At 45.8% G+C, this 25690-nt stretch overlaps 1 protein-coding gene across 1 annotated transcript in view; it reads right to left on the minus strand.

Moving 5' to 3' along the window:
- DSCAM (DS cell adhesion molecule) overlaps positions 1 to 25690 on the minus strand; it is a 692286-nt gene that overhangs the window by 112418 nt on the left and 554178 nt on the right. The window contains exons 16-18 of the mRNA XM_070363231.1: positions 22980 to 23050; positions 3796 to 4036; positions 1987 to 2133 (exon numbers count right to left, since the gene is read on the minus strand). Coding sequence (XP_070219332.1) covers positions 1987 to 2133; positions 3796 to 4036; positions 22980 to 23050 — 459 coding nt within the window. The remainder of the gene's footprint in view (positions 1 to 1986; positions 2134 to 3795; positions 4037 to 22979; positions 23051 to 25690) is intronic.

Consider the following 25690-nt stretch of genomic DNA (forward strand, 5'->3'; position numbering starts at 1 on the left):
CAGATGGTAAAGAATTCGTCTGCCAATGCAGGAGACACGGGCTTGATCCCTGGGTCAGGAAGATACCCTCAGAAGGAAATGGCAACCCACTCCAGGATTCTTGTCTGGAGAATCCCACGGACAGAAGAGCTACAGTCCATGGTGTCATAGTGAGTTGGACACAGCTGAGCAAGTAAACAAGAACATACTTGACATCCATGGGAATTGTTAAAGCTCTTTTTGGGGATGAGGTGAAGTGAATCATCTGTTTAACTCCGTCCCTCGGTGGGGCTGGCTGTGCATTACTGGGCTTGTGGTTCTCTATTCAGAGCATCCTCCCCGTCTCACTAGACTAGAGCATCCATCTGAGAGGAGCTGCATCCTCAGTGGCCGGCAGGAGCTTCGCACCGAGAAGATGCTCAGAAGGTGAATCAATGTCTCCCCCTGCTGGCGCTGTGCAAAGTGCTACCCTGGACACCAGGAGGAATTGGGGCTGATCCTCAGCTCTGAGATCCAAGTCTGGTTACAGACACAAACAGCTCAGTCAGCCTCGGACCCAGCTGTGTACTTAGCACTTCATTAAGCTGCCTTTGCCGAGGTGTCTTCCATCCTTTATTCTTGCACCATGGCAACCCGCTCCGGTATTCCTGCCTGGGAAATGCTATGGACAGAGGAGCCTGCGGGCTACAGTCCATGGAATCACAGAGTCGGACACAACTGAGCTACTGAGCACAAGAGCAGATGTCTGCAGCCTCGGAGGCCCAGTGTGTTCTGTTTACCTGGGCTGTCAGAGCAGACCCAGGTGGGCCTGAGCAGAGGTGGGAGGTGCTCCAGGGACCTTGACTAGGACTATCAGAAGGGCTGAAGAAGCCCCAGACAAGGGTGGGGAGGCACCCTGGGAGCTGGGGGCGATGGAAGGAGGCTGGAAACAGGGCCTGGGGAAGGATGTGGGCATGGGAGGCCCCAGCCTTGGTCCACAAGCGGAGAGCAGGGCCTTTCCTGTTAGGGGTTGTAGTTCAAGGTGAACCTGTCCTGCTCCTGGAGTGGGGCTCAGCATGCCTCAGGGGCACCTACCCTCTGCAAGCAGAGAAACAGAGCCATGTTCTGCCTGAGATGCTTGGAGCCCCAGTCTTGCTATCCTCTGAGCTGACCCTCTCTTGTGCTACATCCTGCCCCTAAAGAGGAGGATTTTGTCCTACAACTTGAAAGCAAAGAAAGAATAAAAAGAAAAAGAAAGAAAGAAACAAGAAGAATGAAGAAAGAGAGGATAGAGGAGGGGAAAAAAGAGAAAGGAGCCAAAAATGGAGGGTTTGGGATAAAATGTCTCCTCGCAGAGATAATAATACCCTCTGGTTCCAGTATTCTTCCTGAACCACTTCCAGTTCAACTACAGGAGCTCAAGGACTTTCCCTGCTGAGTCCTGTCAGGAACAGGAAGGGGTCAGTCTTTTAGGACACACGTCACGTAGAACTTTCTAGATACAGATCAAGGTTTTGGTGCTGCCTGCAGAGGCTTGACATAGATACTCATAATTAGGAAAACACATCTATTCCTAGATATCCCAAGTGCCAGCCACCCCCTCCTATCCTTCAAATTTGGAAAGTACATGCTGTTTTAAAAGGGCTTCCTGGGTGGCTCAGCAGTAAAGAATCTGCCTGCAATGCCCCAGACACAGGCTCAATACCTGGGTCGAGGAGATCATCTGCAGAAGGGAATGGCAACCCACTCCAGTATTCTTGCCTGGAAAATCCCATGGACAGAGGATCCTGGCGGGCTATAGTCCATGAGGTAGTAAAAAAGAGCCAGACATGATTTAGGGACTAAAACACCAGCACCAATGTTTTAAGCAGCTGTCCACACCTGTTAAAGTGTCAGATATGAGACAAGAACAGAACAGTGTGAGGAAGGAGGCAAGTACTCAGTGTAAAGAAGCGCCCAGCTTGTACTGAATCCCAGGGCAGGAGGGGGCATGTACAAATTCCATCACTGGTCATTTAATCCTCTTACCTCCGTCCATGAGGTTGGCCCAGTAAATGACTCTGAACCCCTGGAGAATTCCGTTCAAGGCTTCCTTGGAAAGCGTGGACCAGGATATTGATATGCTTTCTGGTGATGTTGCTATGGCTTGAACATTTTCGGGGGGGTAACTGGGCACTGAAATGAGATAATTAGACTCTATAAACACTGTCTGTGGCTTAATTAGCGAACCAATACTGAATAAGCAACATGAGTTTAATATTTCAAAAGTGCAAGCAAAAGAAAAAAAATTGCACTCCATCCCCCAAATTAAGGGGGAAAATGAGAACCATTTTCCTGTACAAATAGGATAACTCAGTAAAATACAATGACTTCATAAGACTTTCAGTGTCTCTCTTTGCAGAACAACTGCTTCACTTTTAAGCAGCTTGCCTCCGGCTTAGAGAGTTGAGAACACTTCTGACCCTATTGCATGAATTAAAGACCACTGCTGGTCTGGCTTATTTCCCCATCATTCTTGCAAACTGCTGTGAGGATGAGGTGGTTAGATGGCATCACCGACTCAATGGACATGAATTTGAGCAACCTCCAGGAGACAGCTGAGGACAGAGGAGCCTGAAGTGCTGCAGTCCCTGGGATGGCAAAGAGTCAGACAAGACTTAGCAACTGAACAACAAAAATACAGTAAGTCCCCTGGTGTTGAGTAATGTCTGGAGTGTGAATTGAAAGCTCAAAAGCAGACATGTTGCACTTACTGCTCCAACCCCAGCAGTGCCCCCTTTCAATCCTAGACCACTCATCAGAGGAAAGAGAAAACGGACTAGGATAGAGGCTAGAAAGATATTTCACATCAAGTTTATGCAAACCTTAAACATCGTGACTGCGAAAGGGGGAAAAATAGTGACTGAATCACAAACATCAATGAAAAATAAACATCAAAGTGAAAACCCAGAGGCCTATCTAGCCACAACTGCAAGGACTATGAAGTTGGAAAGAAAATCCTGGATTTCCATTTACTAGCTCTCCCTATAAAAATGGTCAGGATTTTTCTTCTCAGTTGTTCTTTAGGTCAGAAATTATAGATGCAAGTTACCGCGTGTGTTCTCAAAGCACAAGAGGTAACTGCCATGCAAGCCTTTTGCAGGAAAATCTGCCCCCTCCTGCTACAGCTAACTCCGTATTTGGCCTCTGCACCTAAACGATGATGCTTCTAGACACCCTGATTTTCTTTTTTTAATTTACTTATTTTAAATGAAGGCTAATTACTTTACAATATTGTACTGTTTTTGCCATACATTGACATGAATCACCCATGTAGACACCTGATTTTCATGCACTGCTGGAGAATGTGAGCTTTTAGGCTGTCAACGTGGGCGTGTATAGTAATTCCTTTTGGCCACTAGGGGGCGCGCGGTCACCGTGAGATTTGCTCCAGGAAGCCTGCTCATGTCTGTTCTCTGGTCTTAGAATGCTTGAAAATAAAAAGCGATGATTAAAAAGAAGAAAGAAAAAAAAAGCGGGGCGGGGGGGAAGCCCTCCTTAACGTTAACTTATGAGAAATTTTTAGAAAATCGAATTTCTACATTGTGCCCAGACTGCTGCAGTCATAGGGAGAGGCTTGGATTCGCTTGGCAGAAGTCCACCTCTTGGGCTTGAAATGCAGGAGAAAGATGCTGAAAAGGGAGTGGATTCGGCTTTTCCATCAAGATGTATCCAGGGCGCTGAATCCAGGCAGCCTGCGAGTTAATTAGGACATGCTTCCCGCTGGAAGAAAGCCCCGGTCCCAGCCGGCCAGGCTGACATCACCCCTGCACAGCCTGCAGGGGGCCAGGCACCTACCGTCCTCGAGGGTGGTGGTGATGATTTCCTGAGAAGAAGGCCCCGTCCCGGCCCGGTTGCAGGCCTGCACCACCAGGCCATACTGGGTGAACTTGTTGAGGTTGTCCAGGGTGTAAATCTCACTGTCCCCCGTGGTGTCGATACTGATGATGTTGAACTGGAAGTTGCCCCCGGTGCTGTACTCCCGGTAACCGATCTGGTAGCCACGGATAATCCCGTTTTGCAAATGTTTCTTGGGAGCCTAAGCAGCAAAGAGAAGAACAAATACCATATATTAACGCATATATGTGGAATCTTAAAAAAAAATGGCACAGATGAATCTATTTGCAGGGCAGGAATAGAGATGCCGCCATAGAGAATGGACATACAGACACAGGACGGAATGAGAGGGCAGGATGAACTGAGAGAGTAGCATGGACATATACAGACAGATAGAATAGAGAGCTAGTGGAAAGCTGCTGTATATCACAGGGAGCTCAGCTCCGTGCCCTGTGATGACCTGGAGGGTTGGGAAGGCGGGGAGGGAGGTTCAAGAGGGAGGCGATATATGTACACAGGTAGCTGACTCACATTGTTGTACAGTAGAAACTAATATGACATTGTAAAGCAACTTTATTCTGATTTTCAAAACAACATACAGAAAAAAAAAGAATACTTGAGGTGGGACAGGAGGTAAACCAGCGCCTGCCTATATCGTAGGGAGACAAAAATGAAATTGAGTAAGTATGAAAAACATACAGATGTGGCAGTAGTAATAGCAGCTATAGCAGCAAACTCTTTCCTAGAGGATGCTTGTGGCCAGGCGCTCTGCCTTCACCTGCGTGGATATACCCGGCCTGGGGCACAGCATCTCAGGACCCTCACGGACACAGGAGGTCACACAAACAGCAGAGACAGGAGAGGAGTCCACCGCAGCGCCTGTGCACCCAGGCCCTCTGTCAAGCTGCTGGGCCACTGGCTTCTCTAAGTGGTGGTGGAGTTTCAAAAGACAAATTGAGTTTGCGGTACCTCAGCCTACATCAACCATCATCTCATGAGACTAATGTTCATGTGTTCACAGAGCAAAACCGACTGAGCTCCACTCTGCCACATGGTCCCAGGCACTGGGGAACAGAAGTGATTTTTTAAAAAAGGTCCCTGCCTGCATGGAGCTTAGACTGTAATGGAATATTCCAGAATAAAGGTGTTTCCAGGTTGAAAGCTGAATGTGAACGGGAGTCCACCCCTGGCAAGAAGGCAAACTGCTTTCATGAAGGTCTGAGTCACTCTGGAATCATTTTATGGTGATTTAAGCTGGGCAAGGGAAGGCTGGAGCTAGCTTCTCTCTGAAAAGGATAAAGGGGTCAGTCTATTAAAAGACAGAAGAGTTTTCCCTGCTATGTTGAATTTATTTATTTTATTTTAAGAATCCAGACTATTTTCAAGTATGTTTTAAGAACAACATCAAACTGATGCTCTATAGCGACAAAGGTATTATAAGTTTTCAGACAATCAAAAGATATATGGGTATATGTGTGAGTATGTGTGTGTATTCGTATTATGTCTGTGTGTGCATATGTATGAGCATATATGTGTATGCATGTGAATGTGTCTGTGCGCGTGTGTGTATTTCGGTACAAGCTGTGAATCTCTCAGGGCTCTGAAAAGCTTTCTCAGCCCTGAAAATGTTTACAGCCCCGTTGGAGAGAGGAAACTAACACTCAGGAAGCCATAGAGAAATCTGAAGTGCCCAAGTGCGTGGAAGTGGACAGGAGGCTGGCAGACGTCCAGAAAGTGGTGAAGTGAGAGTGGTCTGAAGCAGTCAGGAGATGCTGACCGCAGCTGAGCCTGGAAGGATGGCCAGGGCTCCGGAAAGGGAGGGAGGGCGTGGGGTGAGAAAGAGACTGAGCAGCAAGAATGGATGGTGGGGAGAGATGAGGAATGCACAGGGGTGAGGAATGGCAGGTAGAGAACAGACAAGGTGGGTCTGCCCTGGGTGGGACAGGCCTGGGGGATCGCCCTGGACAACCGACAGGAAGAAGTTCGTGAGCGGATAGCAGCACAAATTCAGCAAACGTCTGTGGACTGCTCATTATGCCAGCTTCCTCGTGGAATGAAGTCTCTGTTGTCTTTAGCAATTTGTCTGAGTTACACAAGAGCAGTAAAATCCCATCTTTTTTCCAAGCAAGTTTCCTCATTTATTGTTTTCTTGGATCCCACTGCTTTTCTCAACAGCCCGTTGGGTTTCATGCGTTTACATAATCTAAATAGATACCAAAGAAACAGCCCTAGAAACCACTGCTTCTGCAGTCAAGTTGGAACTTACAGACCTTGATGTAAAAGCTCACACCTCTTTTTATCAGAAGCAGATGTCTGTGCTTTCCTGTTTTGCATCGATGAACCACAACTTTTCATCTTGCTTTTGCTTTGCTAAAAATCAGATCTAAAGATTTCCGGTTTTGAGACTTCCATTACCTGGAATTTGTTTTACCTCAATTGCTTAACCAATTAACAATTTAACCAATTAACATTTAACCAATTAATAAAATTAATTTCCCTCCAAAAGCCATGGACAAATCAAATATAAAACAAAGACATTCCTCCTATTTCACATAGTTTTTTCATGTTAAATACATCACTCACCCAAATGTAAAGTTTTTTTTTTTTTAATTTGTAAAGTATTCTAATTTTTCAATGGGTTCCCTGTGACGATTTTTAAGTCTCCCTAAGATGCCGAGTCTGGATCCCAGGACAAGAGCTGTGGAGTCTGATCAGGTAGGAGGTAAATACCCACAAGAGAGTGTTTACACAGAGCACCCAGTTTCGCAGAATCTTCTACAAGCAGAGGGCCCTGCTGGCTGACATTTCCCTTCTTGGATTTAGGGGGATTAACCAAACCTGTGATCTGGCTGCACAGGTAGGTGAAGATATCTTCATTTTTTCTCTCTCCATGGGTGAAAACACACTCTAACTAGCTTAAGTATATGATAGGCAACACAGAGGTTTTTGTCCTGTTGAGTTTAAATATTTTGTACAGAATAAATATAACATTCTTTACATTCTTCATAGAAATACATTTTAGTCCTGCTAATTCTGCAGCAGTAGGAAGGTTATTTTTGCTTATTAGGTTCTTCTGCAAAATATTTTGTAAAAAATATTTTTTATAACATTAAAAGTATATCGCCAACCTTCCTATGTAATTGCTATTCAAATTTTGATAACATTCCTATCTCTCTAAGTAAAGTTGAAATTTGTTTTTTTGTTTCCCACATGGTCGTCTTCATCTTCCGCAGAGTTTGGTGTCTGATTTTTTCATTTAATAGGCTATTATGATCATATTTCATGTTTATGGTCTTTAAAAATCATATGCCATGTTTTATTGAACCATTTTTCCATCACGGGGGATATTGTTTTTTGTAACTTATTTCCTACCACAAATTAACCTTTGTGATACATTGCATCTGTTTAAGTTTGTTTATTGGACTGCAGTCCCAGAGGTGGATGGGTGTCTTACTTCAAGGAATTGTGTTTCAACTGACTGTTAATGAGATAGCATTATTTGTTGTTATTTTTTAACTTAAGGGACTGTGTTTATCACAAAGAACAAGGGAGAGAAGTCTCCTGCAGGCTTCTGGATATTGTGATTTTGAAGAGATATATGTTGAACAGATACAGGTGAGTTATTTGAGGGTATACATTTGAAGGAATATATTTGAAGTGAGCTTACGTCTTTTCTTTCAGGGCTTTAATACAATCTCTAGTTATCATGCGGAAGGAACTGTCGCACCCGAGAAAGAAGTGATGGATTTTTCTTACAAATGAATCACATACTTGATTCTACAGCTCGCAGGCCTCCGGAGGCTCTGAAAACCATCTAGAAAGGTTGCGTGGGGGGGATGGGGAGTGAGTACTAACAGGTATGGGTTTTGTTGTGGGGGATGAAATTTTAATAAATATAGATTCTGGTAACGGCTGTGCACCTCTGTAAGCATACTAAAAACCATGGAATTGTAACCTTAAAACAGTGACTGTGGTGGTGTGCTAACTTAATCCCAATAAAGCAATTTTAATAAAAGCTAGTGTGCTAAAATTGTCTCTAGGTTATTTCTCTTTCTAATTCAATCACAACAATAGCTTCCTCTCACCATGACCACAGTAACCACCACCAATCAAGAATCACCTCCTGGACCACTGAATCTTCATCATCACCATCACTACTATCAGCGTGAACACGGCTACTTCTAACCACCTCTGCTACTCCATGCTCCCTGAAAGCCATCACCACTCAGCACTGCCTCCACCTCATCACCAGCATCCCCACCTCCATCACCATCATGACCACCACCTTCCTCATGGCCACCACGTCCATCACAAGCATCAAGACCATCACTACCAGCATTGCTCCCACGGGTCCCAACGTCACCACCACCTCCACCACCATCACCCAGTGCTGCCTTCATCTCTCCCACGCTCACAGCCACTCTTACCACTGCCTCCACCATAAAGCACTGCTGCACCTCCAGTGCTTCCATTACCACTACCACTGGCATCCACATCACCACCAGCATCATTATGACCACCGTCGCCTCTGTCGCTAACTCAGAGCCAACATCACTGCCACTAGTTACCACCAGCCTCCCACCACCTCCTCCATCCATCATCTCTCTCACCTATTGAGAATGTGATTTTCCCAACCAGTGTAATAAGTGAGATTATCTATCTATCACTGTTCATTGTCACAACAACCCCAAGAAGTATCATTCTCCTTCTTACAGAGGAAGACACTAAAGGTCAAAGAGATTAAAAAACATATTCCTCAAGGTAAATGCAGAGTCGGAATTCTAACCCAGGTTTTCCCAAGAGTTGTCTTTAATGTCCACCACTCAGCCCCAATAAATTCTCTCCTTTTTGCAAAGCTTGATAATTAGGTTTATAAAGTTACATGAAACAAAAAATTTAATCAAAGAAAAATTTAATGAATCACACAAAGAGAAACTATTATGTTTTCATGCGAAAAATAAGCAAAAATTATAACTATCGCAGACAAAGTTTAAGTTCTACTATTAATTTGTAGGCTAACTAGTCAGATTTACACTTAGGGATGTGTTAACCTTAAAGAAATCCTTGAAGGTTTATATTCATATTGAGAAACACGAGATGTCTTTTAAAAGTCCATAAATGCAGGAATTTTATACACTGTAATTGTATGTTTTAGGGGTTCTGATCAAAGTTCCAAAGTATTTTGAAAGTGACTTTCTGAGTTGTATGGCAACAAGCCATGGTGGGGTGAAGGCATGGGGTGAGGACCCAAAGAACTTCAATCCATTTGTCTGGTGGTAGGTTTCATATCTGGAGAAGGAAATGGCAACCCACTCCAGTACTCTTGTCTGGAAAATCCCATGGATGGAGGAGCCTGGTAGGCTATAGTCCATGGGGTCTCTAGGAGTCAGACACGACTGAGCAACTTCACTTTCATGCATTGGAGAAAGAAATGGCAACCCACTTCAGTTTTCTTGCCTGGAGAATCCCAGGGATGGGGGAGCCTGGTGGACTACTGTCTATGCGGTCGCACAGAATTGGACACAACTGAAGCGACTTAGCAACAGCAGCAGCAGGTTTCATATCATCCTAAGACAAGTTGGGTCATAATGTAATACCCCTTACTTTAAAAACTATTTGGATGATACTGAAACAGGACTTCCTGGAGCATGTGTCTACTTGGAATAAAGCGAGATGGTTGGCTGGCATGTGAAGAGAAGGCATTCAAATGGGAAGACACTTTTTAGGATACCCTTCTAGGGCTGTTAAATAGCCTCAAAGAAAAATTGAGTAAATGGGTCAAAAATAATTGTTTGTGTTCATGAAACTAAGCAAACAGAGTTACTGGTGGAATAGGAAGACAGTAGGGCTTCCCTTGGAGAAGGCGATGGCACCCCACTCCAGTACTCTTGCCTGGAAAATCCCATGGATGGAGGAGCCTAGTAGGCTGCAGTCCATGGGGTCACTAAGAGTTGGACACGACTAAGTGACTTCACTTTCACTTTTCACTTTCATGCATTGGAGAAGGAAATGGCAACCCACTCCAGTGTTCTTGCCTGAGAATCCCAGGGATGGGGGAGCCTGGTGGGCTGCCATCTATGGGGTCCCACAGAGTCGGACATGACTGAAGCGACGCAGCAGCCGCAGCAGGGCTTCCCTGGTAGCTCAGATGGTAAAGAATCTGCCTGCAATGTGGGAGATCTGGCTTCCATCCCTAGGTTGGGAACATCCCCTGGAGGAAGGCATCTGGCAACCCAGTCCAGTATTCTTTCCTGGAGAATCCCATGGACAGAGGAGCCTGGCGGGCTACAGTCCATAGGGTCACAAAAGAGTCAGATACTACTGAGTGACTAAGCACAGCACAGGAAGAAACATAGAAGAAAGAATCAGGTAGGGGTCCTGAAACACGTTTGAATCTGGGTTGCAAGATATTGGAGAAGACAGATTTCTAAGAAGCCACTTTGATCATGCCCTCCTTCTCCCTCAACAGCAGTGCCTGCAGTTAAGTTCTGAGCCCCAAGGCAGTGTTTCCAGACTAACATCCCCTGGATGTCCATTCCCCTTGGATCCTCAAGTGCTTAGGTAAGCATGGGGATCCCAGCTCTCTTACACTTTCCCATCTCATGAAAGTCCCCATCAGAGAACGCATTTCTTCCTTTTTCTACTGTCAAAACTTGACTCATCCCATGGCCAGCTCAACTTCTCACTCCTTGGGGAGCCTCCTGTGACTGCCTCCACCCAAGGAGTCCTCTCCATTCTCTGTCCTCCACTGGCACTCTCCCACCTACCATCAACATTGCATAAGGTGGCTCAGGTGGTAAAGAATCCTCTTGCAATGTGGGACACTCAGGTTTGATTCCTGGGTTGGGAAGATCCCTTGGAGAAGAAAATGGCAACCAACTCTACTATTCTTTCCTGGAGAATCCCATGGACAGAGGAGCCTGGTGGGCTACATTCCATGGGGTCACAAAGAGTTGGACACAACTAAGCAACTGACACTTTTCACTTCATCCACCATCAACTTGTAACCACAATGGTGTGATCACTCACCTAGAGCCAGACATCTTGGAGTGAAAAGTCAAGTGGGCCTTAGGAAAAATCACTATGAACAAACCTAGATGGAATTCCAGCTAAGCTATTTCAAATCCTAAAAGATGATGCTTTTAAAGTACGGCACTCAATATGCTAGCAAATTTAGAAAACTCAGTGGTGGCCACAGGAATGGAAAAGGTCAGTTTTCATTCCAATTCCAAAGAAGGGCAATGCCAAAAAATGTTCAAACTACAACACAATTGCATTCATTTCATATGCTATCAAAGTTATTCTCAAAATTTGCCAAGCTAGGCTTCAACAGTATGTGAACTGAGAACTTCCAAATATTCAAGTTGGATTTAGAAAAGGCAGAGGAACCAGAGATCAAATTGCCAACATCCATTGGATGGTAGAAAAAGCAAGAGAATCCAGAAAAACATCTCCTTCTGCTTCACTGACTACGCTAAAGTCTTTGACTGTGTATATCACAAAAAGCTGTGGAAAATTCTTATGAGATGGGAATATAAGACATCTTACCTGCCTCCTGTAAAACCTGCATGCAGGTCAAGAAGCAACAGTTAGGACCAGGCATGGAACAACAGACTGGTTGCAAACTGGGAAAAGAGTATGTCAAGGGTGTATATTGCCACCCTCCTTATTTAACTTGTATGCAGAGTTCAGCTCAGTTCAGTCACTCATTCGTGTCCAACTTTTTGTGACTCCATGGACTGCAGCATACCATGCCTCCCTGCCCATCACCAACTCCTGGAGTTTGCTCAGACTCATGTCCATCAAGATGGTGATGCCATCTAACCATCTCATCCTTGTCCCCTTCTCTTCCTGGATGAAGCATAAGCTGGAATTAAGATTGCTTGGAGAAAAATCAATAATCAATCTCAGATATGCAGATGACACTACCCTTATGGCAGAAAGTGAAGAGAAACTAAAGAGCCCCTTGATGGATGTGAAAGAGGAGAGTGAAAAGCTGGCTTAAAACTCAACATTCAAAAAACTAAGATCATGGCATCTGGTCCCATCACTTCATGGCAAACAGATGTGGAAACAATGGAAATAGTAACAGACTTTACTTTCTTGGGCTCCACAATCACTGTAGATGGTGACTGCAGCCATGAAATCAAAAGACACTTGCTCCTTAAGAAAAGCTATGAAAAACCTAGATAGCATATTAAAAAGCAGAGACATTCCTTTGCTGACAAAGGTCTCTATGGTCAAAGCTATGGTGTGCTGCAGTCCATGGGGTCGCCAAGAGTCAGACACGACTGACTGACTGAACAACAACCTTCAGCTCAGCAGGAACTGACCACCTCCATCTCCTCTTATGGTCACCTGGAGCATATCAAGTATCTGGATTCCAAGAACTTGGCTGCAAGCACCAAGAGCACAAACATTCCTAAAAAAATATTTGAAATCTGATCCACTGCCCTGGCCACATCAGAAGTTCAACACAGTGGCCATTCTCAAAAAGTGTTATTGTAGATAAAGAGGAGACTGGTTCTGAGCATTTGTTGTTGTTCAGCTGCTCAGTCCTGTGACTCTGCAACCCCATGGACTGCAGCATGCCAGGCTTCCCTGTCCTTCACCATCTCCCAGAGTTTGCTCAAATTCATGTCCATCAAGTCGTTGATGCCATCCAACCATCTCATCCTCTATCACCCCCTTCTCCTCCTACCCTCAATCTTTCCCAGCATCAGGGTCTTTCCCAATGAGTCAGCTCTTCACCATCAAGTGGCCAAAGTATTGAAACTTCAGCTTCAGCATCAGTCCTTCCAATGAAGATTCAGAGTTGATTTCCTTTAGGATTGACTGATTTGATCACCTGAGCATTTATGAGGTCTAAAAAAGTGATGGGTAAGAATGACCTTAGGTGAAGGTTTATATCTTACTGAATATAAGTGAGTGGTGGGAACGAGGAGGGTATAAAGGCAGAGGAGGTGCTTAGACACCAGACCCATGACACAAAGGCCTGGGTCAGCCAGTTCAGAGGGAATTCTTAGGCAGTGTGTCCCAGTCTGGACACAAGGGTGCAAGTCGAGACCTGGCTTCCATGCTGATATGTGACATGGTGGCCAATCCATCAAGACGGGACAGCCAGGCAAGATTTGAAGGAATGTGAAAGTGTTAGTTGCTCAGTCATGTCCCACTCTTTGTGAATCCATGGACTGTAGCCCACCAGGCTCCTCTGTCCATGGAATCCTCCAGGCAAGAATACTGGAGTGGGGTGTCTTTTCCTTCTCCAGGGGATCTTCCCGACCCAGGGATTGAACCTGGGTCTCCCGCATCACAGGCAGATCATTTACCATCTGAGCAGGATTTGGAGGGGTCCATGTCATTTCCTAGGCCATATCAGGGAAGAAAATAGCTTCTGAAGAGCTAATTTATCTGGAAAATGTTGTCAATTTTTGTTTCCTGCTTAAAATAAGGATTCCAGAAGTGGTATTCACTTGTCAGCCAGCCGGTGGGTTACACAAGTTTATAAGGATCCTTGAAGGCAGGCCAGTGGATTTATAGCAAACCTCTCCTGGCAACCAGCCCTCTCAGTGGAAGACTTTAGAAAATAAGTGATTGGAACAAACAAACAAACAAACAACCTAAAGTGAAGGAGGGCTCCCTTCACCCCATAATCAAGAATTCAGGAATCTGAGTGTCTCTGCAAGCAGGAAGATGCTGCTGTTTACAGATGGCTTTGACGTGTGAGTGTCCTGGCTTTATGTTGGCTCAAATCCCTTTGAATGCACTGCAATTCCAAAAGAAGGTTGTAGCTGTCCACTGCTGTTTCTCTTGTGAGAACTCATTATTTTTCTGTGTTGAATTTTCCCCTTCCTTTCCTTCACCTTTGCATCAGGAACCATCCAGACCTCTTTTCATTTGTCTCATTTATCTGCCTTCTGTGGCACGCTCTCTCCCCTTCCAGCCTTGACAGTTTTTTTTTCCTCCTGTGGTCTCCCTAAACAGCCTTCTTTCATCTTTCCAGGAGCCCTTTCTCCAGCCTCCAAATCCCTCCCAACCCCCACTTCCTTTAAGAAACTGTCTCTTTTGATCTCCATGACAACAGGAGCCCTGTGTCAATTTATTCCTGTGGTTTGCAAGTGCCTGTATTTTACGTGTCCACCGGAATCAGCCTGCAAGCTGCCTGTGGCAGAGTTGCCGCTCCTTACAGAGATGGGAAAATCAGGGATGAGCAAACGCTCACAGCACCACCAGCATGGATGTGACGGATTAGAAGTGGCATCTCAGGTTCAGAAAACCACTGACCAGATCCTGTTTCCAGCACGCTCCCCTCCACCTGCTCACTGCTGGTGGGTGAGTGGACCATCCTGGATGTCAAGATTCAGCTTCTGGCATGGGGAGCCCGAGGCCTCCACTGCAGAATCCCACACTTGGAATACTACATCAAGCCAGCATGTCGAGTGACTCAGTTGAAACATGATTGAAAACATTTCCTTCAGCTTCCTGCAGATTCACTTACAATGTTACCTGTCCTCATTTCCCTTTTATTACAGAGGTGGAGACAGTCTTTCATCTCCATGTGCTACCTCCAGTCCCTCTCATCGCTCCTCAATATAAACAGCATAAATTCCATAACTTGCTCAGTGAATGGATGCATTAAATGTAACCACCAGGAGCTGGCGTCTCTTCTGTACAAGGCACCGTGGGTAGGAAAGATGCACAGTGAATTGTGATTAAAAGGGAGAGTGACGCTGGCAGCACTGAAGGCTGGCACAGGGGGCTGTTGACACAGAAGGGAAAAGTGAGAGGTGCCTTTTCCCAATGCGAGCAGGGGGATTCCCAAGAAGGGGGCAGTGCACCTGGCTGTGCCTGGTGAGGATACAAGAAATGACCCAGGGATGGAGGGTGGGGAACTTCAGGGAGGGGTCCGCAGGAATTTTGGGGGGGTTGGGGAATGGTAGGAATGTGGGGAAGCTAGGGAAAAGCTGGGACCCCACCCAGACCTGCTGATGTCAGAAACACTTACTGCAAGGAGGTGGCTACTGGTCTGTGTGTTAACAAGCCCTCCCCAGGGTTCTGAGCATGCTCAAACCTGAGAACCACTGTTGTCATCACTAGAAAATCATGAAATGGTTTAGGACTGGCCTTGCTTGGAATGGACTATTCAGTTAAGAACCAACAGCTGTGCATTCCCCAGTTTTTTAGATCCCCAAGAACCCTTTTTTGGTCTCTGCAGAACAGAAGGGAATGAATGCAATTAGGACTGTAAGCCTTTTGTGGTCTTAGGAGTCAGAAGGCAGCAAAGGGACTGCTTCACAGGGCAGGCAGGATGGAGGGGGAATAGATGCTTCATTGGTCAGAGCCCTGCTGGGGCTCTGCTGGCCCCATCGACTGCGAGAGTATTCATTGTCTTCTACAAGGGATGTGTGAGGCCAGGCAGCTCCCCCTTCAATGTTACTGCTCATTGAGGAACAGGTAAAGAACAAGCGGCCACATAGTGTGAAATAAAAATTGGAGGTGCGATCTGACAATGAGACACCCTTTGGACAGCAAGGAGATCAAATCAGTCAATCCTAAAGGAAATCAACCCTGAACATTCATTGGAAGGACTGATGCTGAAGCTAAGTGCCAACACTTTGGCCACCTGATGTGAAAAACTGACTCATTGGAAAAGACCCTGAATCCGGGAAAGATAGAAGGCAGGAGGAGAGGGGGATGACAGAGAATGAGATGGTTGGATGGTATCACTGACTCCATGGGCATGAGTTTGAGCAAATTCCAGAAGATGGTGATGGACAGGGAAGCCTGGGATGCATCAGTCCATGGGGATGCAAAGAGTCAGACACAACTTAGCAAACAACAATTGAACAACAAAAACAACAGACAAAGGAGCTCCAGAAGTAACCATGAATGACCAAGTGTTTGAACTGTGTACCATCTGGAGAGGCCAAGAACTTGGCCTTGGAGCTGATGGTCACCGTAGGCTGGTCAGACTTGGCAGCCAAGGAGGAGATGGCAATCAAGGGTGTGGTTGGAACACAAATGCAGAATTTTAGAAACAGGTTTGGAGAATGTTGTGGGATGAACTTGAGGTTAACTACTGCACACCAGGACCTATTTATTCTATTTCTAAACTTAAGGGTGGTTCCATCTCATTCATTCATTCACATATGCATTCAGTCATCCTACCAACAAACAACTGTTGAGTAACTACTCTTGCTAGACCCCTCCTTTTTTTGAATTCTGCTGTCCTTTGCAAATCTCACTCTCTGGGAGCAACATAGAGTATTTCTCACTAGCAGGAGGAGAAGGGGATGACAGAGGATGAGATGGCTGGATGGCATCACTGACTCGATGGACATGAGTCTGGGTGAACTCTGGGAGCTGGTGATGGACAGGAAGGCCTGGCGTGCTGCGATTCATGGGGTTGCAAAGAGTCGGACACGACTGAGTGACTGAACTGAACTGAACTAAGTTTATCTAGTGGTTTCTGCTGATGGTCTAATAGAGGAATTCATAGAACATATGCAGACCAGGATCAGTTTGTATCTACCAGCTCTGAGGTCTCCAGGAATAACCTCCACCTAACATCAGGGTCTCTAGATGCCCTGTATCCTTCCTAAGGGTCTATGTCGAACTCAGGCAGCTGCTGAGGAGGGGGCAGTGGCCTCTGAAGCTCAGCAAAGCTAGAGAAGACTTCTGAGACATGAACTATGCCAGAAGGGTGATGGCTAAGTGTTCCAGAGCCTGGCAGTGGAGTCAGTCAGAGAGAACTGGCAGGGACAGGGGAGATGCCCTGAGTTCAGACCAGGGAGAGAATAAGGAGGACAATGTGGAAGTTTCTGTGAGGAAATGAAGGGCATAGCCAAGGCCCAGCCAGGAAAGAATTCATTTAGTGACTGACAGACAGTGTATTTAAAAGCAGAGACATCACATTGCCAATGAAGGTTCATACAGTCAAAGCTATGGTTTCTCCAGTAGTAATGTATAGCTGTGAGAGTTGGACCATAAAGAAAGCTGACTACAGAATTGATACTTTCAAACTGTGGTGCTGGAGAAGACTCTTGAGAGTCCCTTGGACTGCAAGGAGATCGAACCAGTCAATCTTAAAGGAAATCAACCCTAAATATTCACTGGAAGGACTGATGCTGAAGCTGAAGCTCCAAAACTTTGGCCACTTGATGGTGAAGAGCTGACTCATTGGAAAAGACCCTGATGCTAGGAAATATTGAGGGCAGAGAAGGGGACAACAGAGGATGAGATGGTTGGATGGCATCATTGACTCAATGGACATGAGTTCGAGCAAACTCTGGGAGATGGTGAAAGACAGGGAAGCCTGGCATGCTATAGTCCATGGGGTTGCAAAGAGTTGGACATGACTGAGTGACTGAAAAAAACCAACAAAAAAAATATTATTAGAAAGGACTGTGCTGTCCAGAGCATCAGAGGGGCCAGCATCCAGGGTAGAGCAAAAATAAGGGTTGTTATTCAAAGGACCAGCATGCATATCCTAAAATGCTCTTCTGGCCTTCATCCTTCATGGCTGTCAAGGCAGCACAGAGTGACGATTACAGATAAGGCTTCAATGTGCTGTTGTTTATCTGTCTATGACATAATGAAAAGGAGACACAGATTGGACCTAATGGAAGGGTTCAAGCTTCAGCAATGACAAATCAAGTTACTTGTTCAAGATCATTTCTACTAAATGTGGAGATGGGAATAATATCTAATTGTTTTGAAGTCTAATCCAGTAGTTTTTATGCTGCATCAGAATATTCTTATTATCTGTAATTTACCTGCCATAGATACATTTAACCTAATGCTAATCTTATTTTATATATAATGTAATAAAATCCTGTCCAGTTATATTTTTACATATGCTCTTTATTTTCACATGCATGTAAGTTGCTTCAGTCGTGTCCAACTCTTTGTGATTCATGGACTGTAGCCTGCCAGGCTCCTCTGTCCACAGGATTCTGCAGGTAGGAATACTGGAATGGGTTGCCATTTCCTACTCCAGGGGATCTTCTCAACCTAGGGATCGAACCTGTGTCTCCTGCACTGGCAGGTGGGTTCTTTACCACTAGCAGCACCTGGGAAGCCTTATTTTTACTGCAAATATTAAATATTCACACATGTATGACGCCAAGGTCTCATTGGTAACATGCCTAGGGTACTCAACAGACAAATAAATTTTAATATTATCCTGTTATAAGCAATTTTTACCTTAATGTCCAAACTTTGGAAGCCAATCCACTTGTAAAATGTGATGCTGATATAAATAAAGACCTGTGATCAGTCACCAGTTAATATCCAAAATTCTCTTTTGATTCTAACCTTGATGTTCCTATTTAGTACTCTTAATTGCATTTCTGATAATACATTCCAACAATCAATGCACAAATATCACCCTTACCTCCAAGTTTATTGTGACCTAACAGTCAGTAACTTGTTTATGAGCTAACTGTTCTGAAACAGAACAAGCAAAGTGTCTGTCCTTAGGTCTCTTGTACTATGCCAGGTTCATCCAGGCTCCAAGTGAAACCTTCAGAAGACACCATCTGAAAGGACTGCCAGCTGATGAATGGAGTTGGCCCTGATCTGAGCCCTTGGTTCAAGTTCAGCTGATGTCCTGTCAGGGCAAATGAGCCGAGAGGGCTGGCCTTTTCACTGGGATTGGACAGAGACAAGCCTCCTGGGCTGTGAATCAGCCAACCTGTCTTCCCAGCATGCTCAGGTGTGGGCTGGTATCCCACACTCTTGGTGGCTCAGCAGCCTTTGTGAAGCTGGCCAGCATCTGCTCACTGCCCTTTGAGGCTGGGCACTAAGAGGATCGCCTGCTTAGGCTGGGAGGCCAGCCAGGACCCTTGGGGCAGGCAGGTTGGCAGCTCTGTTTTGGGGTAGAGAATTGGAGTTCTAGGAAAAGACCAATCACATGGCTAAACCAAGAGGGCTGATCCAGTGGGGAGGTGGGGAGAGGGACAGAGTATACCCCAAATAAAGCAATGAGTGGTTTTGTGAAGGGCATCTGTATATTTTATACATGTGCAAAAAAGTAAGATGTTAACTTGGTCATGTAGGGCTTTTTAGGGCATCCAGTTTTCCAAAGGAAAGGGATCCCCTCCTGACATGCAGATTTTAACGTGAAGGTGAACAATGAGAAGTCCATGTGTTTACTTAACAAATATTTACTGTGCTGCTACTGGAAACATAAAGAACAACAAAACATGCCCTCTCCCCTCACAGAGCCTATGGTCTAGTTAATTGTAAGAGATTGAGAGAATAGCCCTATGTTATGCAGATGATCAAGACATTTTGAAATCGGTTTGGATTTTTCTTCTCTCATTATAGGGGAAGAGGTTAAACTTATCAATATGAGAAGGGCTAACAATTCCTTAAATATTTGTCAGGCATGTTGGTCATTGGGATTTTTAATAAAAATGCTGAAAATCCAACTCTAGAACCAATTGATTACTTCATAAAAGAAATGCAAATTTTGTAATTTTTCACAGCCTAAGGAGAGAGTTAAAAATTAAAGTGAGGGCTTAAAAATTAAGTAAAACTAATTCCAAGGCAGCTCTTGAATTTCCTCTGACTGCGGAAGCAAGGAGGTCGACTTAATGCCCAGTTATGTGGAGGTTAATTTTACAATCTGGAAAGAAAGTGGTAGTAGGTAAAAGTGGACGGGTTACTTCATTTCCTTTAACTTTGCTCGGGCTAGTCACATTTATAGCATGAGGCTGGAAGGTGCTGAAAGGTTTGTTGAACCTTTCCATGCACAAGCACAATCTTGGCATTTTACATACATTAGCACATCTATTGCTTATAAGCCCAGCCAGCAAAGTCAGATAGCCAAGAGAGGGGTGAGGGGTGGGGGGGTTGGAGGGGCTCCATTGGACAGTCAGGAGCCCTCAGATCTTGGGAAATTCCCTGCCACCTTGGCTATGTGCTCAGTCACTCAGTTGTATCTGACTCTTTGTGACCCCATGGACGGTAGCTCACCAGGCTCCTCTGTCCATGGGATTCTCTAGGCAAGAATACTGGAGTGGGTTGCCATTTCTTTCTCCAGGGGATCTTCCTGACCCAGGGATCGAATGGGTGTCTCTTGCATCTCCTGCATTGGCAGGCAGATTCTTTACTGCTGCACTGGATGTAGAAGTCAAGTGGCATCTGCTGTTTATTATAGCGCTGCTATGAAGGTCATTGGCAATAAGGCAATTTTGTTTTTAAATGACAAACTAAGCCATTTCCCCCTGAAAGAGTTCATCTCTGAAATATAGACTAGGTTGTAATGATGCCTTGATTTGTTGGAATTAGGAAGATAAGGCACTCTATAGAGTTAAAAGTATTTTTCGGATTGTTGCTGTTGTTTGGTCGCTAAGTTGTATCCAACTCTTTGCAACCCCATGGAGTGGAGCCTGGCAGGCTCCTCTGTCCATGGGATTTTCTTCATCTTCCATCATACAGACAAGTTCTTGGGCATCTTCCTGTGTGCTTACCATTGACCTTCAGGAGGTTTAATGTCTAAACTGGATATATTCCTCCCTAAAGCCTAGAGCTGTTCTTTCCTCTGAGGAACTAGCACATCTTCAGCTAATACAATGTCTCTCTTTTTCTTTCCTTCCTTCTTTCTCCTCCTTTCCAGTTAGCCTCTTTTAATAAGATTTTTTTTTTCTTTTTTGATGTGGACCATTTTTAAAGTCTTTTTAAAATTTCTTACTATGTTGTTTCTGTTTTTTAAGCTTTGGTTTTTTGGCTGTGCAGCATATGGGATCTCAGCTCCCTGAGCAGCAATTGAACCAGTAGGTACCCCCTGCATTGGAAGGTGAAGTCTTAACCACAGGACTGCCAGGGGAAGTCCCTCCTATCAGCCTCTTTACACAAAATGTAAATCTGGAGCTTTGATACCATAAAATCAAGGCTTATTTTATGCAACACACGGTACTTTGGATCACTTAGTATCGCCTACAGTTAGATTGAATTGGTGACGCACTTGCATGACACAATCAGGCCAGTGTGAAATGACAGCTCCGCGGGCAGCCCCTCCTCCACTCAGTGGTTCAATCACCACGTCTCTGTCTGCAGCCCGCCACCCTGGACTAAATCAAGGTTCCATGAATAGGACAGTGCGGCTGGTTTCGTCTAATGCAGGCAAGGCCTCCTTTCAAAAGCCCACAACTCGTTCATTCTTTTGACATTCAGAAGACATTTAACTGCAATCTACTGACTTTTCCTGCTGCTTCTCTATAGAGACAGAAGGGATACAATACCTTTTTAAGCCTCTGAAGTTTCTATTTTTAGTTATAAGAGCTCTGGGGACAGACACTTCTCTCCTGCAGGACAGAGAAAGCTCTAGGGCCCGCTGTAATAGCTGGTCTTTTCAGTGGCAAAATGCAAGAGAATGCGGCGGGCTGGTGGGGGAAAGTTCCCAAGCTTGAACGCAAGACAGAGTGAGTCAGCATTCGCTTTGCAGCAGGGCCGGGCTGTATGGGGGGCTGGGGCCTGCTGAGCGCCTTTCATCACAAGGCGAGTGATGCTCACGGCTGGCGGATGTCCTCACAAAGACCCTCGGCCCCCTCCCACCTGGCTCGGCCTGCCCTGTCTGAGCAGTTGAACAGACAGTGTGCTGCCCACAGGGATGACAGCTCAGGGGCCAAGCCTGTAAAAAGCCCACACAAAGGGGCTGGCCCCACTGATGTGTGTTTACATCCAAGGTGGTGTCCATCCCAGCCTGAAAATCCTTTATTAGTAGTAGTGGTATAGAGGCTAGTCATTTGATGAAACAGCTGATGCTAGAAGAAAAGAAAAAGAAACACAGCAAGAGGTGAATGGATGAGGTTTTTCAGGGGGACGAGAGGTGTGTGGGTTAAAGACCTCACTGCGGCTCTTACCTTCGCTAAGGGAGAACACAGGCAAGAGGGTGAGGAAAGCGGGAAGAAGCAAATGAGAAAAGTGCAAAGTGCAACACCAGAAACCAGAAGCGGAAAAGGAAGTGTGGCTTTGCAGACTTTCTGACCCAGCCACGGCATTCTAGATAAAGTGGAATCGGAAGGAAGGTGGTCAGCTCCAAGGTCACACAGAGGGCGTGACTAATTAACCAAGCCGATTCATCCACCCCCTAAATGACTGTAGGCTCCCAGGGGCAGCGCTGCCAGCATGCTAGTTTGTGATGAGTTCAGGCCAGAATCTCGGTCAACGCTGCTTCCTTCAATGAGAGTTTGGCTGTGAAAACTATGTATGCCGGAGGAAGCAGCATGCCGAGTGGTGTGGTTGTTTGCACTGTGGCCCAGACTTTCCGTCCCAGCAAGTGGCCCAGACTTTCTGTCCCAGCAGCTGGCAATGAGCTCACTGGCAGGCAGTCGATATCTGCTGGCCATGCCGGGGGACCACTGCCTCAGCCAGCAGCTGGCCCAGCGCTCCCCTCCCTGGGCATGCTCGAGGCCACCGCCAGCTAGGGGCACAGCCAGGACTGCTCTCCTCTTTGCCACCTGGCAAACTGTCTACCACACAGTCTGTAATTTGGCATTTAGGAAGAGGAATTAGGAAATGTTTCCATGGGGATGAATTTCATGAGTGTGGTCATGCCTGTTTTCGATTTGCATGAAGACCAGCACTCAGGATCCAATCATGATTCAGAGACTGAAAACATGGTCCAATAACTACAATCTGTAGATACAGAATCTGCCATAAATACAAAGATTGGATTTTAGTAAAAAAGGTATCTAGTCTAACTTTGCAAAACAAAAGTTTCCTACATGTGAGTGAATCACTTGCTGTACACCGGAAATGAACAGAACATTATAAATCAACTATGCGTGCCTGCTCATTGCTTCAGGCATGTCTGACTCTTTGTGACCCCATGGACTGCAGCCCACCAGGCTCCTCTGTCCATGGGATTCTCCAGGCAAAAATACTGGAGTGGGTTGCCATACCCTCCTCCAGGGGATCTTTCCAATCCAGGGATCGAACCCATGTCTTCTACATCACAAGTGGATTCTTTACTGCTGGGCCACCGGGGAAGCCCAGGAAATCAACCATACTCCAGTATAAAATAAAAGTTAAAAAAGTGTGCATGCCTTGGCCTCATAATACTTAATGTGAGTGAAGGCTCCCCACCCCACCCCCATGGAGAAAGTGCCAGGAGGATGCGTGCTCGCTGGGTTTACCTTCCAGGTGACCCTGATGCTCTGGGAAGAGATGGGCTCCAGGTGGACTTCCTGAGGTGGGCCGTCAGGAGCTGGAAAGACCAAAACCCACAGGTCAGTTAGAGATGGGTTCCAGTGTGGACTGAAACCCATGTAACAGGACTCAGGGCCAGAAGAAGCGCCACAGCAGCTTTCGTGGGAAAATCAATTTTGCTGAATCACTGTGCACAACATTCACCCTGTGCTCACTCACTTCTAGAAAAAGTGAATTTTGACACACATCTTTGTATTCTTTCTCACCTTGTCTTTGACAACTTGATGAATAAACCATAAGTTAATACACTAGTAAAACAGAAAGTGGTGAAACATTTCTTTGATCAAAGTCTATAGTGGCTACGAAGATCCCTCTGGTTCTTTTGGAGACTCTGTTTAGTGATGTGCATTGGAGCACCTCAGGAGACTCAAACTACCTGGGGAGGGAGAAAAAGGATTCTTCTGCCTCTGATTCTCTTTGATGGTTTTAGTTCTCCACTCTTTCCAAGAGAAAACTTACTAACCTGGGGCAGTAGCCACAGAGGGCAGATTGGAGTGAAAAAAAAAAAAAAAGCATGCAATCCACACCAACTTATATCCAGTGGTTATAGGGGTGCCAATCGCCTGCCATGCACAGTCGATCACTCTGTACTAGGAATCTACCCTGCATTACATACACAGTGCAAAGCTTAGAGGAGACGGCCTTGTCCAGCAGGAGTTTGCAGTCTGATCAGAACAATGGGCTGAGCACACGGAAGCTGAGATTATAACACAGCACATACTCAAGTGTCTTCAGAGAAGTGGAAGCAAAAGGGAACCCAGAGGTCAGCAGGGAGAGACCCCACTGGGTGACCACATATTGTTGGGAAGATAGCTCTACAACCACTGCTGAGCTGTGAATGGGCCATTTCTGTGGATGTGGAGATGCCAGTTTGCAGAAAAGTGAGGAGCACTGGGAGATGAGAAATCAAAAATAGGGAACAGAAACAAGATTGAAGGTTTGGAAAGAAGAGGAAGGGGAAAGAATAAAGTCAATTTAGCAGAAACGTGTTTTCCATTTAACCGAGAAAGAAGTTTTGAGTGATGTCACAATGCAGCCGCTAAGTTGATGGGCACTGGAATCTTTCTGCCTGAGTTCAAATTCTGGCTCCCTTGCTTAGTAACTTGGAGGTGTTTTGCGGGTGACAGTTTTTCTGCACCTCGGTTTCCTTCTCCATATAATGGGATGATAGAATGTATGTCTGGGTTATGATGCTTAGAACATACAAGGAGTAACGATGATTATTCTCACTGAGTGTTTTTATGGAGCACATCAAAGGAGAAATTCAAATTGCAAAAAGGAAAGGTATACTTGAAAGAACAAGGTCCCAGGAGATTAGCAAGAGGACAGAGCAAGAGGGGAGGTGTTGGAGAGAGGGAGGCATAAGGCAAGCACCTCTGGGATGAGAGGAGGAGAACCCAGTGGGCAGGGAAGCAGGGTGAGTGAACACCCAGCTATACTTGCTCCTTGAAGAAAGTAGGTTCAAATCCGATTGTCTCTCTTCTCACCAAAATCATAAGGTACAAAGTCAGGGGAAGAGTGGTGGGTGCCAGGAATGCAATAGAGGCTTGGACTGTTGCAGTAGCCTGTGGAAAAGGGTGTACCCGGTGCCTGAGAGCACTGACCCACCAGTAGGGGCAATTTCACTGATGAGGATAATGTGCAATGGAACTGTCACACCCTGTCTCAGCTGAGGCTTTATGAGACCACTGATGCATGCAGGAGAAATGCCACTGGGGGAACTGGGAATAAACAGTGGCAACAAGTGGGAAGAAGTGGGTGCTGGGATTGTTACTAAGTTCCCTGGTGGTTCAGACAGTAAAGAATCTGCCTGCAGTGCAGGAGACTCAGGAGTTCAATTCAACTGAATGCAGGTTCAATCACTGGGAGAAGGAAACAGCAACCCACTCCAGTATTCTTGCTTGGGAAGTTCCATGGACAGAGGAGCCTGGTGGGCTACAATCCATGGGGTTGCAAAAAGAGTCGGACACTACTGAACGACTAACACTCTCTTTTTCACTTTCATTCCACAGTCGGAGATGGCAGGAATGGGGGAGAATGTTAACCCAAGGGGGCAAAAAAGGAAGCCAGTTTTCCAGGAAAGATGCTTCATTGCACGTTAGGAATATATATGTGAAGAGAAGAGGGGCTATTGTATGGAGGTGTCTGCTCAGCAGCTGGAAACATTTACAAGAAACCGGTAGACAGTTGGGCCTGCAGGCTGCTCCCTTCTGCTCGGAAGCTCTCCCAGGAATCTACTCACCAGGTCTCTGACCTCACTAGGGACACAGCCTCTGTCCCTGAACCACCCCCTCCAGCCCAGCAACGATGCCTGGCACCAGCTTTCCATTCTGTTCCTACACATTAGTTCTGGTCTTCACTTTACCTCTTTAAAGGAGACATGGCAGCCTTCAGAGCTTCAGACTTTTGTCCCTCACATTAACTTTGCACATCTGTGTCCTGCCTTTCTCTGCAGTTTCCATGCACCCTCACTTCGCTGCACCCCGCGTCCCAGCCACGTCCACCTTTGCAGGGGAAACCTAAACACGACTGCCCCCGCCCCCCCCCCCCGGGCAGGTTGGAGCCGCCTTTTCCCTCCACCAGTTTCCTGCCTGGGCCTACGAGCACTCCTCCGGCTTGGGAACCTGTCACAGCAGGC

The sequence above is a fragment of the Bos mutus genome, chromosome 1 (genome assembly GCF_027580195.1).
Source record: "Bos mutus isolate GX-2022 chromosome 1, NWIPB_WYAK_1.1, whole genome shotgun sequence".
Classification (NCBI taxonomy): Eukaryota; Metazoa; Chordata; class Mammalia; order Artiodactyla; family Bovidae; genus Bos; species Bos mutus.